Source organism: Sarcophilus harrisii, chromosome 5 (assembly GCF_902635505.1).
Source record: "Sarcophilus harrisii chromosome 5, mSarHar1.11, whole genome shotgun sequence".
NCBI classification, from domain to species: domain Eukaryota; kingdom Metazoa; phylum Chordata; class Mammalia; order Dasyuromorphia; family Dasyuridae; genus Sarcophilus; species Sarcophilus harrisii.
Window position 1 is genome coordinate 89556438 of NC_045430.1, and position 21066 is coordinate 89577503.

Consider the following 21066-nt stretch of genomic DNA (forward strand, 5'->3'; position numbering starts at 1 on the left):
AATGTTTTCTCGCTTCACTCTGACCTATTTCCCTAGAACTGTTTTCCTGTCACCAACATTCCAGACATGTGGAAAATCATACTGATATCCTTTGTATTATGATGCAATGGATAGAACACTGGACCTGGAATGAGGAAGACCTGCGTTCAGATCTTGCTTTAGAAACTTATTAACTAGGAGAAAGCGTTCAACCCTGGACAAACCACTTAATCTCTTTCTGCCTTAATTTCCTCAACTGTAAAATGGGAATAATCTTCCAGGGCTATTATGAGGATAAAATGAGAGCCTTTCTAATTCTAAATGCTATATAAATGCTAGTGATTATTACTATGATAAATAAGTAGGTAGGTGGTATAGTGAATAGAATGTGAGGCTTTGAGTCATAAAGGCTTATCTTCTTAGTTCAAATATAGTCTCAGACATTTTCTAGTTGTTTGATCCTGGGCAGGTTACTTAACCTTGTTTGCCTCAGTTTCTTTATCTATAAAACAAATTGGAGAAAGAAATGGCAAACCACTCCAATAACTTTGTTAAAAAAAATCCAAGATAGGATCATGAAGAGCTGGACGTGTCTGAGAGAAATAAATAACAATGACAAATTATTATTGTTATTACCTTCTAGTGCTCTGAAGAATAGAACTCAGGACTGGGAGTGACCTTCATGGCCATCTGGTGCATTTTCCCTCTTAAAAGGAATTTCTTCTACAATGTCTCAAATAACGTCTTCAACATTTTGGAGACTCTGTTTAGAGCATTTCTGGGAGGTTTGGAGGAGCTAACTTGTGTGTCCATATACCATGAATGTAATGCATAATTAACACACTATAAAACAAATTGGAGAAAGAAATGGCAAACCACTCCAATAACTTTGTTAAAAAAAATCCAAGATAGGATCATGAAGAGCTGGACGTGTCTGAGAGAAATAAATAACAATGACAAATTATTATTGTTATTACCTTCTAGTGCTCTGAAGAATAGAACTCAGGACTGGGAGTGACCTTCATGGCCATCTGGTGCATTTTCCCTCTTAAAAGGAATTTCTTCTACAATGTCTCAATAAGCAGTCTTAACTGTGTTGGGGAACTCGCTGTCTTCAAGGACAGCCATTTCATTGGGAGGAGAGTTTGGAAGGGGAGGACTAGCAATAGTGATGTGCACATATACACATGAATGTAATGCATAATTAACACACACATATGTATATACATCCACATATATACGTGTACATACATACATTCATATATACATGTACATACATTCACATATGCATATAGAATGTGTGTGTATATATATATATATATATATATATATATAGAGAGAGAGAGAGAGAGAGAGAGAGAGAGAGAGAGAAATAGAGACAGAAAGAGACAGAGATAGAGACACAGAGAGAGAAACAAACAGAGAGAGTCATTGAACTATTTTAAAGGATGTACAGGAGAGAATGAAACATACTAAAAAAAAGCAAGTGGTATTAAATGTGGATTCATATTTTTTTATTTCAGTCCTCTATTTGTGTTCTACTGTGTATACCAAAATTCTCTCCTCTTCTCTCCTCTCCTCTCCTGTCTCTTAATTAAGTTCAAAATTCAAAACAGTAAAAAAAGAACGTATTTCTTATAACTGCTGAAATTTGTCCCATTGCAACTTTGACTCAATTTATTTAGTCCAGTTCAATTCAACAAACATTTAAGGACCTGTTATGTGATAGGTTCTGAGCTGAGCACTTGTTGTTGTTGTTGTCTGTTGACTGAGGCTAAGAACCAAAATAACCTTTCTTCTGTAAGACAATGAACCCACAGGCATTGATTCAGAATTTGCCATAATGCTAGGTACCATGTTAGGTGCTGGACACAAACAAAGAACAAATGGCTCCTGTCTTCCAGTAACTTACATACAAATACTTGAAGGTGACAGTCCTGGTTCCCCTGAATCTCACTGGAGAGAAGAGAGAATCTTTGGGTGTTGGGAGGGTGGGACTGGAGCAGACTCGGGCATCCAATCTTCTTCAGCTCCATTACCCAACTTAATTTACCACCTGCACTGCCCTAGGGCTTACAACAGGGTTGTGGAACAAACCCCACAGAACAGACAGAGCTCCATTGACAGTAGTCTGGGCTGGGGCACAGGAATCCAACTCTGTCACCAGGGTGTTGGGGGAGGGAAAGGAGAAACTAGTGGGAACTCGGTGTCTTATTCCAAGTTAGGAAATGTGTAGGGGTTCGGTTGGAGGTGGGGGTGGGAGAAAAAGCGTCCTCCCCAGCTCAGATAGTGATTAATCCTGGCTCCTCCTCGGGAGAGGAGATAACACTGAGGGAGGTGTAGGGGATGGGGGTGGATACCCAGACCCACAGCTGCCCCTCCCTCTCCCTCCTCCTTGGGCAATGGGGCAGGAGTGTCTGTGGGAGCCATGAGAGACACCTTTCCTGGGAGCAGATAAAAGGACCATCTCCTTGTCTCCTGGGATCTTCACTACCCTTTCAGCCTGAGTCTAACTATACTCACCTTCCTTCCCAGCATCCATGAAAGCCTCCATGTCTCGCCAGACCTATAGCACCAAAGGGGGCTTCAGCTCTTGCTCAGCCTCTGGCAGCCGGGGTATGGATGGTGCTCGCACCCACACCAGCTTCAGCTCCGTGACGATGTCCAGGGGAGGAAGCAGGCTTGGGGGGGCTGCCTGTGGTGGCCCCAAGACCAGCTTTAGCAGCCACAGCCTCTATAATTTGGGTGCTAACAGGAGCATCTCTGGCAGTGTGGTTCAGAGGGCATCCCAAGGGAGGTCCTTTGGGGGAGCTGGTAGCTTTTTAGGTCTGGGTACCATGAGGTCAAACTTTGGGGCCTCCTGCCCTGCTGGGGGCATCCAGGAGGTGACTGTCAACCAAAGCTTGCTGACTCCTCTTAATGTGGAGATTGATCCTGAGATTCAGAGGGTGAGGATACAAGAGCGGGAGCAGATCAAGACCCTCAACAATAAGTTTGCTTCTTTCATTGATAAGGTGAGCTGGGGAGGCTGGGGTGAAGGGGTGGAGAATCATGTGTGGAATTTTGTCTAAGCCTATTAGAAAGCAGGTCCTAGATATGAAATGGGACTGGCCCCTACACTAGCCCAGGTCCACCCGGGCCTTCTTCCTGTGGGTCTCATTCCACTGCTATTGACTAGAACTGTTGTCACCTCTTTTGTGGAGTTAGGGAAAGAACATTTGATTCAGGAGTTCTTGGATTCAAATCCTGGAAGTGCAAATTGCTTTATTTCTCAGTCTTCTCGTCTGTAAAAGGGAGATGGTAACAATATTTCCACTAATAGTCATGGTTGTTGTGAGGGAATGTTCCAAGTGTCAGGTTTAGATGGTCACAGAGCAGCTTTCAACTATCTTCAAATCTTTGAGGAGCTGACATTTCGGAAGGGGCATTAATTGGTCTTGTTCCACCTGGTCTCAGAAAGCAGAACTCAGAACAATGGGTGGGAAGTGGAGAGAAGCAAAATTCAGCTTGGGAAATCTAAATTAGAACTGTCCAGCAGTTGGTGACTTCCCTAAAAGGTCTTCAGGTAAAAGTTGAATGACTACTTGCTGGAGGCTGATGTAGAAGGTCAAGTCCAGTTTAGAGTAGGGGGCCTCAGAGGTCCCTTCCAAAATGAAGCATCAGTGAAATTTTTATTGTGAAAAGGTGATGTTCCAAAGGATGATAGGTTTCTTATTTCTTGTCTTCTCAATGAGTGGAGGAGGGACTGAAGAGAATTCATAATTAAAAATTAATTTAAAAAATGGAAAAACAATGCCCCAAAGTTTTAGTGATTGATCACATCTTCTTTAGGTTAAACTGTCAGTTGACAAGCATTAAGTGTGTGTCTGGCACTGTACCTTTGTACTTGGAGACATAAAGAAAGACAAAACCATGGTTCTTGCTTTCAAGTCCATTCTAATGGGGGAGATAATATGTATACAACTATGTATACCTAATATCTATTTATCATATTTGTGTATATGTATTATGCATAAATATATAGTATATACGTTATATATAGTGTATATGTATATAATATATATATTTCTCTTTATATACATTTATATAAGATATAATATAAAGGATAGATAATCTCAAAAGGAAGGTATTGAAGCAGAGGTGGATGCTTGGGGTGGAATAGGTTGAGTCTGGAAGGAAGCTAAGGAAACCAGGAGGCAGAGGTGAGAGGGCAAAGCATTCTAGGCTTGGAATATTTTTCCTGTATTCCCATTTACCTACTCTTGACAGAGCCCTGGAAATAGTAACTGTGCTCAATGTAAAGAAATGAAAATTAGTGGGTAGAACTGAACTGGAGAGAACCTTCAGTCTAGATGCAGGGTATCACCAAATGCTCTAGCATGGTTATAGAATTAGTGCCAGGATAGTACCAGGATAGACAGTGCAGTGGGAAAGATTGTCTAATCTTAGAATGACTTTAAATTGGGTGCTTAATAGCAGGGACAAGGAAAAAGGTGAAACCTCCAGGGGATAGAAAGCTTAGTATGCTCTGGGGCAGAGGTATTGATGAAATAATTTTTTGCCTAGGAAGGGATTCTAAGTTTTGAAGATTTGTATTTGGAGATACTATTATTCTTTAATAACAGAGAAATCTTGTTTAATTTATTATAGTTATGTGGACTTTCTTTTTTGTTATATATGTTCCATTAATCTACAGAATGATAATTTCCATATGACTCTTTTATTGTTTAGGAAATGTTTGGGGAAGCATTACACTACACTTCCAGTAAATGGCAGAACTAGAGGTTGAACAGAGATTTCTCAAATCCAAGTCCAATATTCTATCTACTCTCATTATTCCTATTGTTACACTGGTGACACATCACTGGACTATCAACACTACATTTCAAAGGATTTAGCATTGGAAATAAACTCACAGGTCACCTGGTTCAACCTGCACATTTTGCAAATGAGGAAGCTGAAGCCGGAGATGTAATGTGACTGATTAACCCATGACTATACAATGGCCATGTCAATAGTAGGGCTGAGATCTGACTCCAACTCAACTTTAGTTGGGTAAGATCTCTACCAACTCTCCCGATTTTGCAGATGGGGGCACTTAGCCCCAGGAAGGTTTTAGATTCTCACCAAAGTTGGGGGTTTGGGACCCTTGTCTTGTTTTTCAGAAGGGTTTCCAAGGGACAGTAAGAACAATCATGAGAGCACCAGATGGAAGACCAGAGAAAGGCTTGTCTCACCTCCAGATTCTCTCATTTCTTTTCCTTCCCCATTCCATCTGGTCTTGGGATATAATCATTAATAAAGAGAAGGGGATGGAATTACTCTGTGTTCTTGTTCACCATTCTATCTCTGCCTTCCAAACCTTGGAACTGCCTTCTCTCTCACCTCCCCCAGTCACATCTCTCTCAAGTGCTGGGTCACCAGCCTCATCTGAGATGCTGTTGATATCATATGGAAGGAAAGAGGTCTAGGCCTAGGATTGGGAGATACAGATTTTATACCCAGACATTTTGCTACTTGGGCTAGCTCCTTCACCACTCTGTGCCTCAGTTTCTACAACTGTAAAATGGGAACAATAATATTTCTGTTAACTCCCTTCCAGGGTTGCCATAAAGAAAGGACTTTGTGAGTCTGAAGGTCAGCTGTCATTATTTATATGATACTTTGGTATTTTCACATCATTATCTTTTCTAATCTTGGAAATAAGGACAGATAGGGCAGGAAGTATTGTAGTCATTTTACTGATGGGGAAACTAAGTCTCAGAGAGGTCAAGTGAGTAGCTATTCAGTGAGCTCAATTTTCCTGATTGGGGGCTATTATATATATTATATTATATTAATATATATATTCTACATATTATATAATTATATAATATATGCTTCTATTTGTAGCACAATGCCTCTGAGGTCACTGGGGATTTTTGGTTATTCCTCTGGTCAACTGGCATTTCTCTCTCTGCGCCTTCTCCCTTGCCTCATGATAGGTGCCGAGACTGACATGATGCTGTTCCACAGCTAGTGGCCCAATACCTCCTTGGCTTTCTTTGCCTATCATCAGGAGAGATTTTATGGTTCTGTACAGGTGGTGGCCTCAGGGTAGAGAAGAAAGGTGAAATCATGAAGCAAGTCTTTCTTACCCTCTCCCTTAGTGACTCTTGACTCCAGTGAGATTACTCTAGTCGAAGCTCATACAAGAAATCCTCCAATTTCTTCGGCAGAACTGGGCACCATTTGAATGACTCACAAAGGAGAGAGAAGTGTCCAACTCTCAATCAACAAGCCTTCCAGAATAGTTTCCAGGAAAGCACATTAGGGTCTCCCATCAGAAAAAAATTCTAACTCTTCCTCTAGTCTCAAGTGTAAACTGCTTCTGTTGGATCATAGTAGGGAAGATCATGGTAGGTATTCAATATAAATGTGGATCTGAGTCTTGTTTATTAATTGTGTGATTCTGGGCAAGTCATATAATGTTCATGAGCCTCAGTTTCCTCATGTGAAAACTATTGATAACCATACTCATAATACGTGCCTCTGATGGGTAAACTTCAAGTGCCATGTAAATATGAATTGCTGTGGTTACTGCTAGATCAGGTTATATAGACAGATCTCTATAATGAGATGGGGCAGGGGAATAGGGAAGCTTAGGTCTCTTCCCACTGCTGAGTATAAGAGCTCAAGCCCTTTCTTTCTTCATGTGGCAAATGGAAAGAGCATTGGAATTGAGAGCAAAGAAACTGGATTTCCTAGCTGTGTGATCTTGGCTGTCACTGCATTTCCTGGGCCTCTGTTTTAGTCTTTGGAAAATGGATCATAGTTGATTCTCTCAATAGAGTTATCCCTTCCACATCACAACTTTTCCTATCATGGTTTTGATGGGGTCAGAATAGCAATTTCTAGTTTGAAATACACATATATTTCATATAGGTCCTTGATTGAGAATTGGACGCTTCTATCCTTTGTGAAGTCTTTCAAATGGTGCTCAATTTTGCCTGAGCAATTAGAGAATTTCTTGTAGGAGCTTCAACTAGAGCAATCTCACTGGAGTCAAGAGTCTCTAAGGGAGAGGATGCCTTTATTTAGGAAAAGAGGTTACAGACAAAATGAAGAGAGTGGTAAATATGAAACAGATTTAGGAGAGCAATAAATTTGAGAAATCATAATTGTAAAGAATATTATAAAAATAGTATAATAGAGATTTGGTTACAGTTCAATCAACCTGAAGAAATCAAGTCAGGCATCTATCACAGATTACAAAGGGGTGCTATTTTCTTTACATGAAAATAGCTTCACATGTTAAAACAATTACAGTGCAGAGTCATAAATGATTGAGCAATTTACATTTCAGGGTGCACAGCTTTGAGGTCTCAGGGAAGCAAAGGCAGTAAGGGGAGGAATCAGGGAGGAGTGATAGATCAGAGGGAGGGATCAAGGAGGAACCAGGTGGAATCCACCTGGCAGACCATAACCCAGATCTGTCTAAAGATGTGCTAATCAAGATCTCTGAGGTTGGAAGGTTAGATAGTGGAAGCTTATAAAGAGTTCCATCCTTCCATCACACATTTGCTCATTTTTGGATCCTGATTGATTCAGATTGAATGCAAATAGCAATCATTTCTTCTTTGGCCAGAAAAGTTGAGAGTCTTTTCCCTCCCAGATTTATTTATTTAGATTTTTTTCTTTTTTTGATTAAGTTAAAGAAGAGATTCTTTGCCTCAATTGCTACCTAGCTTTAATCACTGAATGGGGTGCTCTCAGTCAAAGAGATACATGTTGAAGATCTTAAGCTTAAAAAGGCCAAGATCTCCCACTGCATCCAGGGCCATTTACAGTTGTCTTAATTTATATCTAGTCATTGGACCCAGATGTCTCTGGAGGGAGAAGTGAGACAGGTGACCTTACTTCTCTCTCCCTTAAATCTAATTCATTTGTATGTCATGGTGTCACCTCCTTGATATCAGGGTCTTCTTTGAGAATGAAGGACAAAAACAGAAACAACAATCTATATAAACAGAATGGTCTTTGGTTATGGCCGATAACTGGTCATCTTCCTGTAAGTTCATTTCAAAGTCCACACAAAACCCACAAAGTAGGTTGGCATAAGACATTAAATAGGAGTTTTTGAGAGTTTTGCTCTCAAAGGCCAGCAGATGATGCAGAAAAAGTTTAGAAATTCAGAAATGCATAAAACATATAATATTGTATAATAACAATACATTTTATCTTTTAATACCATAATAATTCAGACTTCTTCTCTGGTACAAGGGGAAAGCCAAAAAATTTTATGTGAATTTTTCAGATTGTGGAAGGGGGGTACCACGTCCCAATCCAGGGAATGTGAAAGGTTTAAGTGTACTGTGATTCCATAACTCCAGGTACGGTTTTTGGAGCAGCAGAACAAAGTGTTGGAGACCAAGTGGGCCTTGCTTCAGGAGCAGGGCCAGAATACCAAGAGTCCTGAGAATTTGGAGCCATTGTTGGAATCACATATCAACAAACTTATGAGATACCTGGATATGCTCAATAATGAGAAGGAGAAGATGAAAACTGAACTGAGTAATGTGCAAGACCAGGTGGATAACTTCAAAGACAGGTGAGGGGAGGAGGAAAGGGGTGGGGCCAATTTGGAGGTGGAAGGGTAGGGTTGGGATGGAGCATCTTTAGAAAGACAAATCAAGGACAGAATATCTAGGGGATCAGGACACTATAGTCTCTTTTGTCTCTGGAAAAGCATAAATATAATTCCTTCCCTCCTCCCCTTTGCTCTCAGACACAGACACCATTGATCTTTGAATAACAACTCTCTATATTTCCTTTATGTTTTCATTTATTCATAGTTTTGAAAATGTTTTTTCTTCATACAAGGAGCCCTTTCTACAATAGCTGACATTTCTTCCTCCTTCTCCTGCTTTTCTTTTATATCTCAAATGACTAGTACCTTTTTTAAGTTCCTAAGAAATGCTTATTGATTTGCATTGACTTGTTTTTATGTATTTCCACAGATATTATTAGGATTCTGAAAAGGAGTTCTTTAGAGAGACAGATCTCTTACAAAAGCCACAATCTCTGTTTTGAGGATTATCCCTTTTCCATTGGTTTAATAATTATTCTTCAAATAGTTTGGAGGATGAGCTGTTAGCAAATTTTAATTGTTTAAACTTTATTATTCCAATATAGTACCCATTTTACCTAATTTGTATGCTAAAGTATCTGATCTCCAAAGGAGGGAATATACGAATAAATGTAATACTTCCATATAATTCACCACTTAGCAGGAAATTGCTTCTCCTTTTGGGTGATAGTGAAGATTGTCTGGGGAGAGGGTCTTCAGGATTCTGGCTCACCTAGTGGGTCCTCAAAGAGAATGAGGCACAAGATCAAGCCTGAATTTAGGTTGCATTTTGTCACAGATTTGAAGAAGAAATCCACAAGCGAACAGAAGCAGAGAATGAGTATGTTGTTCTCAAGAAGGTGAGTAGAGCAGGCATTTCTATGGTGTTCAGAATATCTCCTAATGGGATGTTGGCTTCCAGAAACTTTGTCCCTTAATGTTATTCTTTCTTGCCATTAGGAAGTTGATCATGATTACTCAGTTAGGGAGAATCTCAAGGCCAATGTCTTCATCCTGAGGGAGAATATGGACTTCCTTATGAATTTCTTTGATGCGGTAAGACGACCCAGGGAGTATGACATTTGGGCAACATTCTGCATGCATTATTGAAAAGTTTCTAAATATATTCTGTTCTGGATTGACTCAACCAGTTCCAACTGGACCTTCATAGGAAAAGAATGGGCCTTGACCTAACTCTTACCTATGGTTCATCCTAATTAATTTGTAACAGGGTAAAAGGAGAATACAGAAAACAAATAGGGTCCAGAATATTTTGGATGAGAGGGAAAGGGGAAACATAGACTAAAAATAGAAATTTATAGCCTATCTGAAATTAGAGAATTCATTTGGGAGTCAGAGAAGAGAAGCTTAGAATGAAAACTTGAGATTTGACATGAGATCATAGAATCATATACTCTAAAGAGTTGAAAGCAATCTTAACAGTTTTGGAATCCATACACATACCACCCCCTTCTCAACTACATGTAGGAATCCCTCTAGGTTGTCATCTGAACTTTAAAAAAGATGTATTTTTTTCCACCAACTTCATGTTAAAACAATTTTTTATATTCTTAAAATTTTGAGTTTTAAATTCTTTTTCCTTCTTTCCATCCCCGCTCCCTGAGAGAGCAAGCAATTTGAATTAGATTAAGCATGTAAAGTAATGCAAAATATATTTCCGTATTAGTTATAGTGTGAAGAAAAACACAGGCCCCCACAATCCATATTCCCTCAAACCCAAATAGTTTGATCTACATTTAGACTCCATCAGTTCTTTCTGTAGGAGGAGAATATTTTTCATTATGAATCTTTTGGAATTGTCTTGAATCTGTATTACTGAGAATAGCACAGTATTACTATCTCTGTTTCTTCTCTGCTTTTTTCACTTCACTTTGCATTAGTTCATGTAAGTCTTCCCAGATTTTTCTGAAACCATTCCCCTCTTAAGTACTTATAGCACAATAACATTCCATCATAATCATGTACCACAGTTCGTTCAACTATTCTCCAATTGATGGACATCTCAGTTTTTAATTCTTTGCTATCATAGAAAGAGCTACTATAAATATTTTTGTACAAATGGGTCTCTCTCTCTCTCTCTCTCTCTCTCTCTCTCTCTCTCTCTCTAACTAAACTTTGCTCTAATTCTTTTAGTCATGGAGATCACAAGACTATAAAGTTAGAGCTGGAAAGAGTTGCAGAGGCCATTAGGATTATAGATTTAAGTCTAGAATGTCGTCTAGTCCAATTCTCTCATTTTAAAGATGAGGAAACTGAGTCCCAGTCTTGCCCAAGGTCATGCTGGTAGGAAGGGTCAAACTCAAGACTTCTGTTTGCAAAGCCACCATGATGCATTTCATGGTCTATTGCTAAGCCACTGAAGTTGTTAGATAAGTTTTTCCTTATAGGTGAGTTGAAACTATAGCTTTCATCTCTTGGTATTAGTTTTGCTCTCTGGAACTAAATACATACTAAATTTGTTCTGCTAGATGACTTTTAGAGTATTTGAAGAGTGCTATAGTATCATTCTCAAGTTTTTTATTTTTCAGAATAATGCACTCTCCTGAATGCACTAAAAATTGTAAATTTTTCTCAGTATGACACTGATAGCATAGTGTAACCATTCACTCCTCTTACCTGGATGGTCCTTTCAGTGAAACTCGTATTGCATTAGCTCTCTCTCTCTTTCCCTCTCTTTGTCTCTTTCCCGCTCCTCTCTCCATATCTTTCTCTCCCTTCCCCTATTCTTCTCTCATTCTCTCCTCTTTTTCTCTCTCCCTGTATTTCCTTCTCCTCCTCCTCCTCCTCCTCTTCCTCCTCCTCCTCCTCCTCCTCCTCCTCCTCCTCTCCCTCCTCCTCCTCTTCCTCCTCCTCCTTCTCCTCCTCCTCCTCTTCCTCCTCCTCCTCTTTCTCCTCCCCTTTCTCCTCCTCCTTCTACTCCTCCTTCTCCTCCTTCTTTTTTCTTCTTCTTTCTCCTCTCTTTCTTCTTCCTTCTCTCTTCTTCTTTTTTCTTTCTTTTATCCCTTCCTCTTTTTTCCCTCTTCCACTTTTTTCTTTCCCCATCTCTTTCCTCTACTCTCCTCCCCCTACTTTTCTTTCTTTCCCTTCCTCTCTTTCACCTCTACCCCCTTTCCTCCCCCACCCCCACCTTGAATATCTCTTTCTTCAGCAGCTGCATTTGCTCATATTGAGCTTGTGGTCAATTCATAGATCTTTTTCACATGAAATGCTTGAATCTAAAATGAGGGACCTCCCTTTTATTGAATTTTTTAAAGGTTAAAAATTTTAAAACTTTAAAGAATATTGAATAAGAATAGAAAGGATTAAACCTATATAATAGATTTGAATGACACCTACGAAACAAATGCAAAAAATGTACTTTTATCTTTTAAAAAAGTTAATTTATTTATGTTTAATGCACATTGCTTTATGAATCATGTTGGACCCAATACCAATTTTATCCTATTTAGGGATCATCTTTTCTCCTTCATTTGGTAGCTCTGTCTCTGTTCCTCCCCTTTTTGGGTGAGTCAAACATTCCAGAAGGTTGGCAGCCTTCTTTTAAATCCAAGTCTGTTGAAAAAAAAACATGAAAAAGAACCAGGTCCAAACCAGAATCTTGTGACACCATTACAGTGTTTCTTCTAGGTTGGCATTGATTAGTCAATACTCTGTGAATTTAGTTCTTCACCTACCTAACTCTTAGCATAATTATCCATGCTTTTCTGCCTTATCTACAAAGAAAACAGAAGAAAATGTTATATGACTTGCAGAAATCAAGATAAAATATGTTTCTGAATTCTATCAATCTAGTAACCCTAGCAAAACAAAACAAAACAAAATATAAACAAAAACAAAAATGAAGTTATGTTAGCTCAGCTTAAAATTTTTTTATTGTTTTCAATTAACAAACATTTATTTTCTATACTCCACCCTGTCCCCTTTCACTGAGGAAAAACAAAAACAACTCTTGTAACTAATATGCATCCATAATCAAACATAACAAATTCTAACTTTGGTCACGTCCAAAATTGATTTGCCTAATTCTGGATATTTAGCCCATCACTTCTCAAGCAGAATGTATTCATCAACTATTGGTTGGAATTATGAGTTATCCAATATTTATATGATTGTTGTTACTACATTAATTGTTTTACAAGTTCCTCCCTTTTTAGTCTGCATTTTTTTTTTCTTAGTGAACTCTACCTGGTTTCCAGTGAATATTACTTCTATTTCCAAGTTTTCACAAATTATCAGCCTCAATCATTTGTTCTAGAATTTTTCAAAACAATGATGTTGCAATTATGAATCTGGAGTTTTTGGGATTGACTTTTCCTTCTTTGAAGTCTGGGATATTTGTCCATCTCTAGTCTTTTTTCTGTTCTTTTTTTTTTTTTTTTCATTTATTTTATTTTATTTTATTTTTTATTTAATAGCCTTTAATTTACAGGATATATACATGGGTAACTTTACAGCATTAACAATTGCCAAACCTCTTGTTCCAATTTTTCACCTCTTACCCCCCCCCACCCCCTCCCCTAAATGGCAGGATGACCAGTAGATGTTAAATATATTAAAATATAACTTAGATACACAATAAGTATACATGACCAAAACATTATTTTGCTGTACAAAAAGAATCAGACTCTGAATTATTGTACAATTAGCTTGTGAAGGAAATCAAAGATGCAGGTGTGCATAAATATAGGGGCTGGGAATTCAATGTAATGGTTTTTAGTCATCTCCCAGAGTTCTTTTTCTGGGTATAGCTAGTTCAGTTCATTACTGCTCCATTAGAAATGATTTGGTTGATCTCGTTGCTGAGGATGGCCTGATCCATCAGGACTGGTCATCATCTAGTATTGTTGTTGAAGTATATAATGATCTCCTGGTCCTGCTCATTTCACTTAGCATCAGTTCGTGTAAGTCTCTCCAGGCCTTTCTGAAATCATCCTGTTGGTCATTTCTTACAGAACAGTAATATTCCATAATTTTCATATACCACAATTTATTCAGCCATTCTCCAACTGATGGACATCCATTCAGTTTCCAGTTTCTAGCCACTACAAAAGGGCTGCCACAAACATTCGTGCACATACAGGTCCCTTTCCCTTCTTTATAATCTCTTTGGGATATAATCCCAGTAGTAACACTGCTGGATCAAAGGGTATGCACAGTTTGATAACTTTTTGAGCATAGTTCCAAACTTCTCTCCAAAATGGTTGGATTCGTTCACAACTCCACCAACAATGAATCAATGTCCCAGTTTTCCCACATCCCCTCCAACAATCATCATTATTTTTTCCTGTCATCTTAGCCAATCTGACAGGTGTGTAGTGGTATCTTAGAGTTGTCTTAATTCTTTTTTCTGTTCTTTATTTCATAATCACCATAAGTCACTGACTAATCATATGATCACACAATTAGTTATTTTCAAGAAATTTTTAGATTTTTAGTTTTTTTAATACTTGGGATTTATTAATATTAATTATAATTAATCTGAATATGAGGAAAGGTAAGAAGTTTTTCAAGCTTTCAGGGAATCTAGAATCTACTTGGGGAGATAAAACATATATGAATATAATGAGCAACTGATAAGATAGGATGTGGCAGCAGAGATTATTGATTGAGATCTGGAAGGAACTATGTAGTCCAACTCCCTCATTTTATAGATGAAGAAACTGAACCCCTATAAGTTTAAGTGGCTTATCTAAGATTATAGTTAAAACATAGATGAGTTAGAATTCAAACTAAGGTCATCTTTCTCCAATCTTAGACATTAAGTTCTAGAAATCTGACTAACTTTGTGATGCTGAGCAAATTATGTCACCTACTCCAGGACTTGTTTTTCTCTTCTGTAAAATGAGAATCTTCTCATTTTTGGAACCTATGAACCTAGAAGAATATAGGTCTCCTGCTGCCCATTTTGACCTAAGGAGATGAAGGCGGGAAGGTTGAAGGGATCCAAATAGTAGCTTCATTTGTCCCTATAGGAGCGGGAAGGGACCCAAACTCAAGTTTCTGATACCAATGTTGTCCTGTCCATGGATAACAATCGAAGCCTGGATCTGGACAGCATTATTGCTGAGGTCAAAAGCCAGTATGAGGAGATTGCCAGAAGGAGTCGAGCAGAGGCAGAATCATGGTACCAGACCAAGGTGAGTGAGTGCAAGTTTTTGGCTCAAGGCAAGGGGGAAGACTAAGGCTGATTCCCCAAACTAAGGGTTAGACTGGAAATAAGAGCCCCATTCAGAGTGACTGGACACTCATGAATTAATTGAAGGCAGGGACTATTCTATTTTCCAACTTTCTATGCGTATTCTGCCTGGAAAAAATGATCAAAAAGAGAGGTTAATTCTCAAGCAAGTTCCTTGAGGGGGTCCCACAAAACGGATATGGCCTTTTGACCACTTGGATCTCTTCTGGGCATGTGGGCTATCTAGGTTTGTTGTCTATGTAACTGTCTGTGGGTCTACCACAATTTGGACTACTAGTATGAAGAGCTCCAGGTGACAGCTGGGAAGCATGGGGACCACCTTCGAGACACCAAGAATGAAATTGCTGAGCTCACCCGAGTCGTGCAGAGACTGCAGGGGGAGATTGACTCAGTGAAGAAGCAGGTGGGGACAACCTCGGTCAGGAGGTTGGGGAAGGGGTGGTCCCAGAGCTATGTCCACTGCCATCCACAGTAGCTGGGGACATCTTCATGAAAAAGGGCCTGACACTTATTACTCTACTATTGGATTGGGAATGTGCTCGTAATACTTGTAAACTATCCTGGATCTGTAATATGAACCTCAGGGTTGTTTAGTTTGAAAAAGAGCACACTGAAGGGGAGCAAATGGTGAGTTCTTTGAAAAAAAGCTGGGTCCATCTGGAAGAGGCAAGTACATGCCAGTCCAGAAATGGTGAGACAGCCTTTGCTTGAATACTTCCAGTAATGGGGAGCTCACACCACATGAGACAGACAACATTTGCTTTTCCCTCTTCTCTGATTATTTTGGGCTGAATCTGGAGGTGAGAATTTAAAGACGGTGATGCTGGAAAGTGTTCTCTATACATTTCCCTTTCTCCAGTGCCAGCAGCTGGAGACAGCTATCGCTGACTCGGAGCAGCGGGGGGAGATGGCTGTCAAAGATGCCCAGAAGAAACTGGGAGACCTGGAAAAGGCCCTTCACCACAGCAAGGAGGAGCTGACCAAGCTTCTGAGGGATTACCAGGAGCTGATGAACATCAAATTGGCCTTGGATTTGGAGATCGCTACCTACAAGAAATTGCTGGAGAGTGAGGAGAGCAGGTAACCAGGCTGGCCGTGATGGCTGGAGGTTGAAATAAGGGACACATGTGATATATGCAATATAGGTGAAATAATCAAATATGTACATAGGAAATAATTGAATATGTGAAATATATTCAACATAACATAGGAAACATAGGAAATAATTGAATATATTATGAATGAGATAATTGATTATATAATATATCAATATTGAATAGATAATATATGACATAATTGAACACATAAAATATAATTGAAGCTCTTGACAATTATTTTTGTAATAGAATTCTGATCTGATGTGGGAAATGTGGAGCTAAATAGTGTTGGTAGACACTATGTTTTTTTAGATTTATTTTATCTTGCAGCTATTATAAGTGCCAATGAAGCTAGTTTTTTTTTTACTTCCTCCTGTTTCCAAACAAAAGAAACCCCAAATATGAAATGATACTTTTATGTAAAATTTTGTTAAGTTGTGACTGGACCCATGATGAGGGTCAGTATTTCAAAGCCCTTAGTTTTCTGAATCCAGCTGAGGGAAAGTGGTATGACCCTGAGGGAGACATTCATTTGTTTAAGCCTTAATAGGAGGAAGAAAATGGTGACCTTTCCAGTTCCTTCTTAGTTGGGTCTATTAAGTGGTGGCCAAGGAAGATTGAAACCCTATAAGAAGTGAGCAGGAGGAAGGAGGTCAAGGGAGAATACCCAAGCATATGGATTCTCAACATTGACTCATTTAAATGTTCTTATGCACAGAAGTGGAAAGTTTGGGATGGGGTATGATTTAGAATGATTGACTCATTTTATTCTGTTCCATGAACTAGGGATTTAAAAAAAAGTGAGAGAGAGAATGAAAGTGACAGGGGAAACTAGGTAGCACAATAGAGAGAGATCAGGTCCAGGAGCTAGAGGACTTAAATTCCAATCCAGCCTCAGACACTTCCTAGCTATGTGACCTTGGACAAGTTACTTAACTCTGATTACTTCTCCCTCCAAAATAAAGAAAATGAAAGTGGCCATCCTTATCCTCATGGAGTAAATATGTTGTTTCAGTCTGAAATATATCCCCATTTCCTAGGACTGTATATAGGATCAGAGAGGCGAGGACCAGAGAGCCACTGGTTCTCAAACTTTTGTTTTCAGTATCTTTATCCTATTAAAAATTATTGAGGATCTCTCCAAAGTGTTTTTGTTTATTTGGATTATATTTATAGACATTTACCATATTGGAAATAAAAACTATTTTTGAATTTGTAGACCCTCTAAAAGGGTCCCCAGGATTCTCTAGACCACACTTTGAGAACCACTGAGACGGTTAATGTAAAATGAGGTAGCTAGGCAGCATTTAAATACTACGTATTAAACAAATGCTTGTTGATTGATGATTGATAAAGTCAACTCTGTTTGCAGCTTCAGTGCCTCATTTTGAGAACTCTTGAGTTCCTTAAGTCTAAATAAGCCCTTCTTAATTTCTATCAAACTGGGGGAGTTTGGGATAGGGGCCAAATGATAAATGATTATGTTGGTCGGGAGGAAACCATCCAAGCTAAATTGAGAGAGGCTTTGTCCTCAGAAGGTGGGACACCAAGCAAAGATTATTTTTGGCCATGGAATCTCATTTAACTGTTTACTAAGGCATCTAGACACTGTAACCTGCATTTATAGTGGGAGTATCCACACCAGAGAAAGACATCATAGTTCCTTAAACTATTGAAACATCAGGCTAACTGACTCATCCAGGAGATAATTACCATTGTTGAACATGGCTCTGTTGACATTTTCCTTTCTTGTGTTTACTTAATTCTCTGGCTGATTTGATCAGCTCCTCTGTTGATCTAAAGGTCTGGCTGGTAGCTTAACTCAATGGGGGAAGATCTCCTGAGGCTCTACTTCCCACAAATGAGTTTGCAACCAACACAATCCCCTCCCCTATTTCTCTAGAAAGTGTGATTCAAATAGTTAGTCAATAAACATTTATTAAGCAGCTACTGTGCTTCAGGCATTGTGCTAAAAGCCAGTAAGAAGGCAGCTCTGTACTGACTGCTCCGTATTCACTTCATCCTTGTCTTAGTTTTAGAAGTCATGTGGGATAGACCTCAGAACATTATGTCTCCAAAAAGCACAATTTTGTTTTTGTTCCGCAAAAGGATAAAAGCATAACCCAAAGCCAAAGAGAGAAGGGATTCTTAGACTTTTTGCCATTTTGTATAATAACAACATAAAGGCAATCAATATGACTGGTCCTCTACTGAGAATCATTGCCCCTCCATTGACCTGGGAGATAGAAAGGTCTGGCCACTAGACAGAGCTTCCAGGGAATGGGGAAAAGGGGATGAATTTTCTTTTGGACCTTTGAACTGGCAGCTCTTGGACCTGCTAAACCTGTTCTCATCTTTTCTTCTACAGAATGTCTGGAGAGTGTCCCAATGCTATTAGCATTTGTAAGTATCCTCCATGAATTCTTCTGTCCTTAATTCCACTCCTGCCCTTTGAGAAAAACAAACTAGTCTGACAGGCAGAATTTGGATATGGATCTAGTCTTATTCTGTTACTTAGTTTTCCCCCCATGTCCCCATTCCCAAGGCTTTTCCCCTTCATCTCTGCTCCTCCCCATCACCCCCAGAAAAGATTAGCATCTGTCAACATACAATCTCAGATTTTCCTCTCTTTAGATAGAATTCCTTGCAATCTGGAATCTTAAGAGTTGGAGGGCACCAAATTCTACCTGAAGCACTTCTGTTCAAAGACCTACAGTAATGGGGAGCTCACTACTTCCCGAGGCTAGCCATTTCATTCATGGACAATTCCCTTTGTTAGGAAGTTTTTCCTTACACTAAACTTAAATCTGGCCTCTTGTAACTCTGCCTATTGGGTCTTCAGAATCTGGCAATACAAGTTGAATTCTCCTTTCATGGGACCATCCTCTAAATACTTGAAAGTTGCTGTTGTGTTCCTGCTAATTTTTTCCCCTCCGTTAAACCCTCTAGTTCATTGAAACATTTCTTGTAAGACATGGTCTTGATACTTCTTACTGTGATGGACACCATCCTCTGGACTTCTTCCAATTTATCAGTGTCCCTTCTGAAATGTGACCAATGGAACTATATATGCAATTCTAAAGACAGAGAGAATTTCCTTGTCAAAATCTGCCTACTTTCTGTTTAGTTCACTGCCTAATTTCTTTTGAATTCTCCAGATGATTTCTGTGAGATCCTCCTGCCTTTTTCACTTAGTGTGACTTTTAAAAAATTAACCTTCCTGGTTAATGTCCTAACTCTTCCTCTTTTTTTTGCAGCTGTGACGGGAAGCTCTACCACTATGTGTGGTGGAGGCAGTCAGGTGATCGGCAGTGGCAGCTTCGGGGGTGGGTTGTCCATGGGCAACAGTGGTGGAGGAGTGAAGGGGAGCTATGGATCTTATGTCAAGGCAGGTCCTAGCACTGGGGGAACCTCCATTTTGAAGAAGGTCACAAGTACCACAGTCAAGTCATCCAGCAGGAGGTATTAACCATCCTGTGACAAGTCAAGCTGTTGCTGGCCATTGTTTCTTGCAAGCTTTTCTTTTCTACTTTCCCACCCTGAATCTTTCTTTCTTCCCTCATGCCCAATCATTTAGACCTTTACAGAACTCCCCATTCAGGAGCCCCAAATAACCAGGAAAATCACATTTACATATGTTTGCATATGATGTCATTTGCATTTCATTTTGCATTTTATTTTGGCACAGCTAATGGAAGAAGTATTGAGCCTCTCAGGATAAGAAAGTTGAATTGGGCTGGCTGGTATAGTGGAAAGACCATGGGATTTGGATTTGAAAACTTGGGTTTAAATTTTAGTTTTGCTCTGTAATCTTGGGCAGGATACATAAGCCTTTTAGAATTTCTTCAGTTTCCTATTTTGTAAAATGAAAAGATTGTATTGGATGTCCTCTGAAGTCCCTTTCAGTATTAGATTCTATGATTAGTGGGGGGTTAATTTCAGTTGAATTCTCAAAGCAGCCCCAGTTTACCTCATTCTCCCTACCTATGCATGCTGAGTTTTTTGGTTAATGTACTGGTGACATACACAATTTGATCATAAAGCATCAGGTATAAGGAGAGGGGGAAATCATCTGTTCTGCTTCCAACCCAAACAAAGCCAAACCCAAGTATCTCCCAGATCCATCCTTTAATCGTTCTTCCCCCCACCCCCTTTATGTTGCCTTTGATGCATCTCAATAAACAGCAACTATGTCTCTCATTGTCTCATTATTGTCTATCTTATTGACCTAAGCTTGAATCAAGTCAATTGATTCCTTGGTAATAGAGAGGAAATAAGAGTAGAAGTGGCTGAAGACATTGAAGATGGGGCAGATTGAGTTCATGTTTAGTTTTCAACACCTAGAAAAGTCAAAATAGGAAGTGATGGGTTGGTGTGTCCTCCTCCCCTTCCTTACCCCTCCAATCAGTAGCCTGTCTCCTCTGCTGAAAGACAGGTGTCCTATTTTCCCCAGGTGTGATTTTTGGTTTGAGGTCCCAATTCCAAGGGATAGAGAGGTACTCTATTTGGGATGTACTGGAGGTATCTCAGACTAGCTTGAGAGGCAATTGTTAAGTTTTCAACATGAAATAGGCAAATCACTATAAATCAAGGCTCAACTTATTGTAGTGTTGATTATCTAGATTTAGGAAAGTGATGGGGAAAATGTTAATAATGCAGATTAAACTACTTTTTTTGGGGGAAAGAAAATATCTATATTTTATTTTTTCTCTTCATTTTTACTTTATTTTTTAATAATAGCTTTTTATTTTTAAAATATAGTTTTCAGGATTCATCCTTGCAAAACCTTGTGTTCCAAATTTTTCTCCCTCCCTTCTCCCCACACCTCTCCCCTTGACAGCAAGTAATCCAATACAGCTTAAACATGTGCAGTTCTTCTAAATGTAGTTCTACATGCTGCACAAGAAAAATCAGATCAAAAAGGAAAAAAAGTAAAAAAAGAAAAAAGCAAACAAACAACAACAAAAGGTGAAAATACTATATTGTGATTCACATTCAGTCCCCACAGTTCTTTCTTTGAATGAAGATGGCTCTCTCCATCACAAGTCTCTTGTAATTGTTTTGAATCTGCTCATTGCTGAAAATATCCAAGTCTATCACAGTTGATCATCACATAATATTGTTCTTGGTTCTACTTACCTCACTTAACATCAGGCCTGTAAGTC

At 39.1% G+C, this 21066-nt stretch overlaps 1 protein-coding gene across 1 annotated transcript; it reads left to right on the forward strand.

Moving 5' to 3' along the window:
• Positions 1–2424: 2424 nt before the first annotated feature.
• On the forward strand, positions 2425–20099 carry KRT79 (keratin 79). Its single transcript, XM_003772578.2, has 9 exons — positions 2425–2993; positions 8352–8569; positions 9387–9447; positions 9548–9643; positions 14581–14745; positions 15082–15207; positions 15664–15884; positions 18270–18304; positions 19159–20099. Exons 1-9 carry the CDS (start codon positions 2520–2522, stop codon positions 19368–19370), a joined length of 1608 nt encoding a protein of 535 aa, XP_003772626.1. The 5' UTR covers positions 2425–2519; the 3' UTR covers positions 19371–20099.
• The last annotated feature ends 967 nt before the right edge of the window (positions 20100–21066 follow it).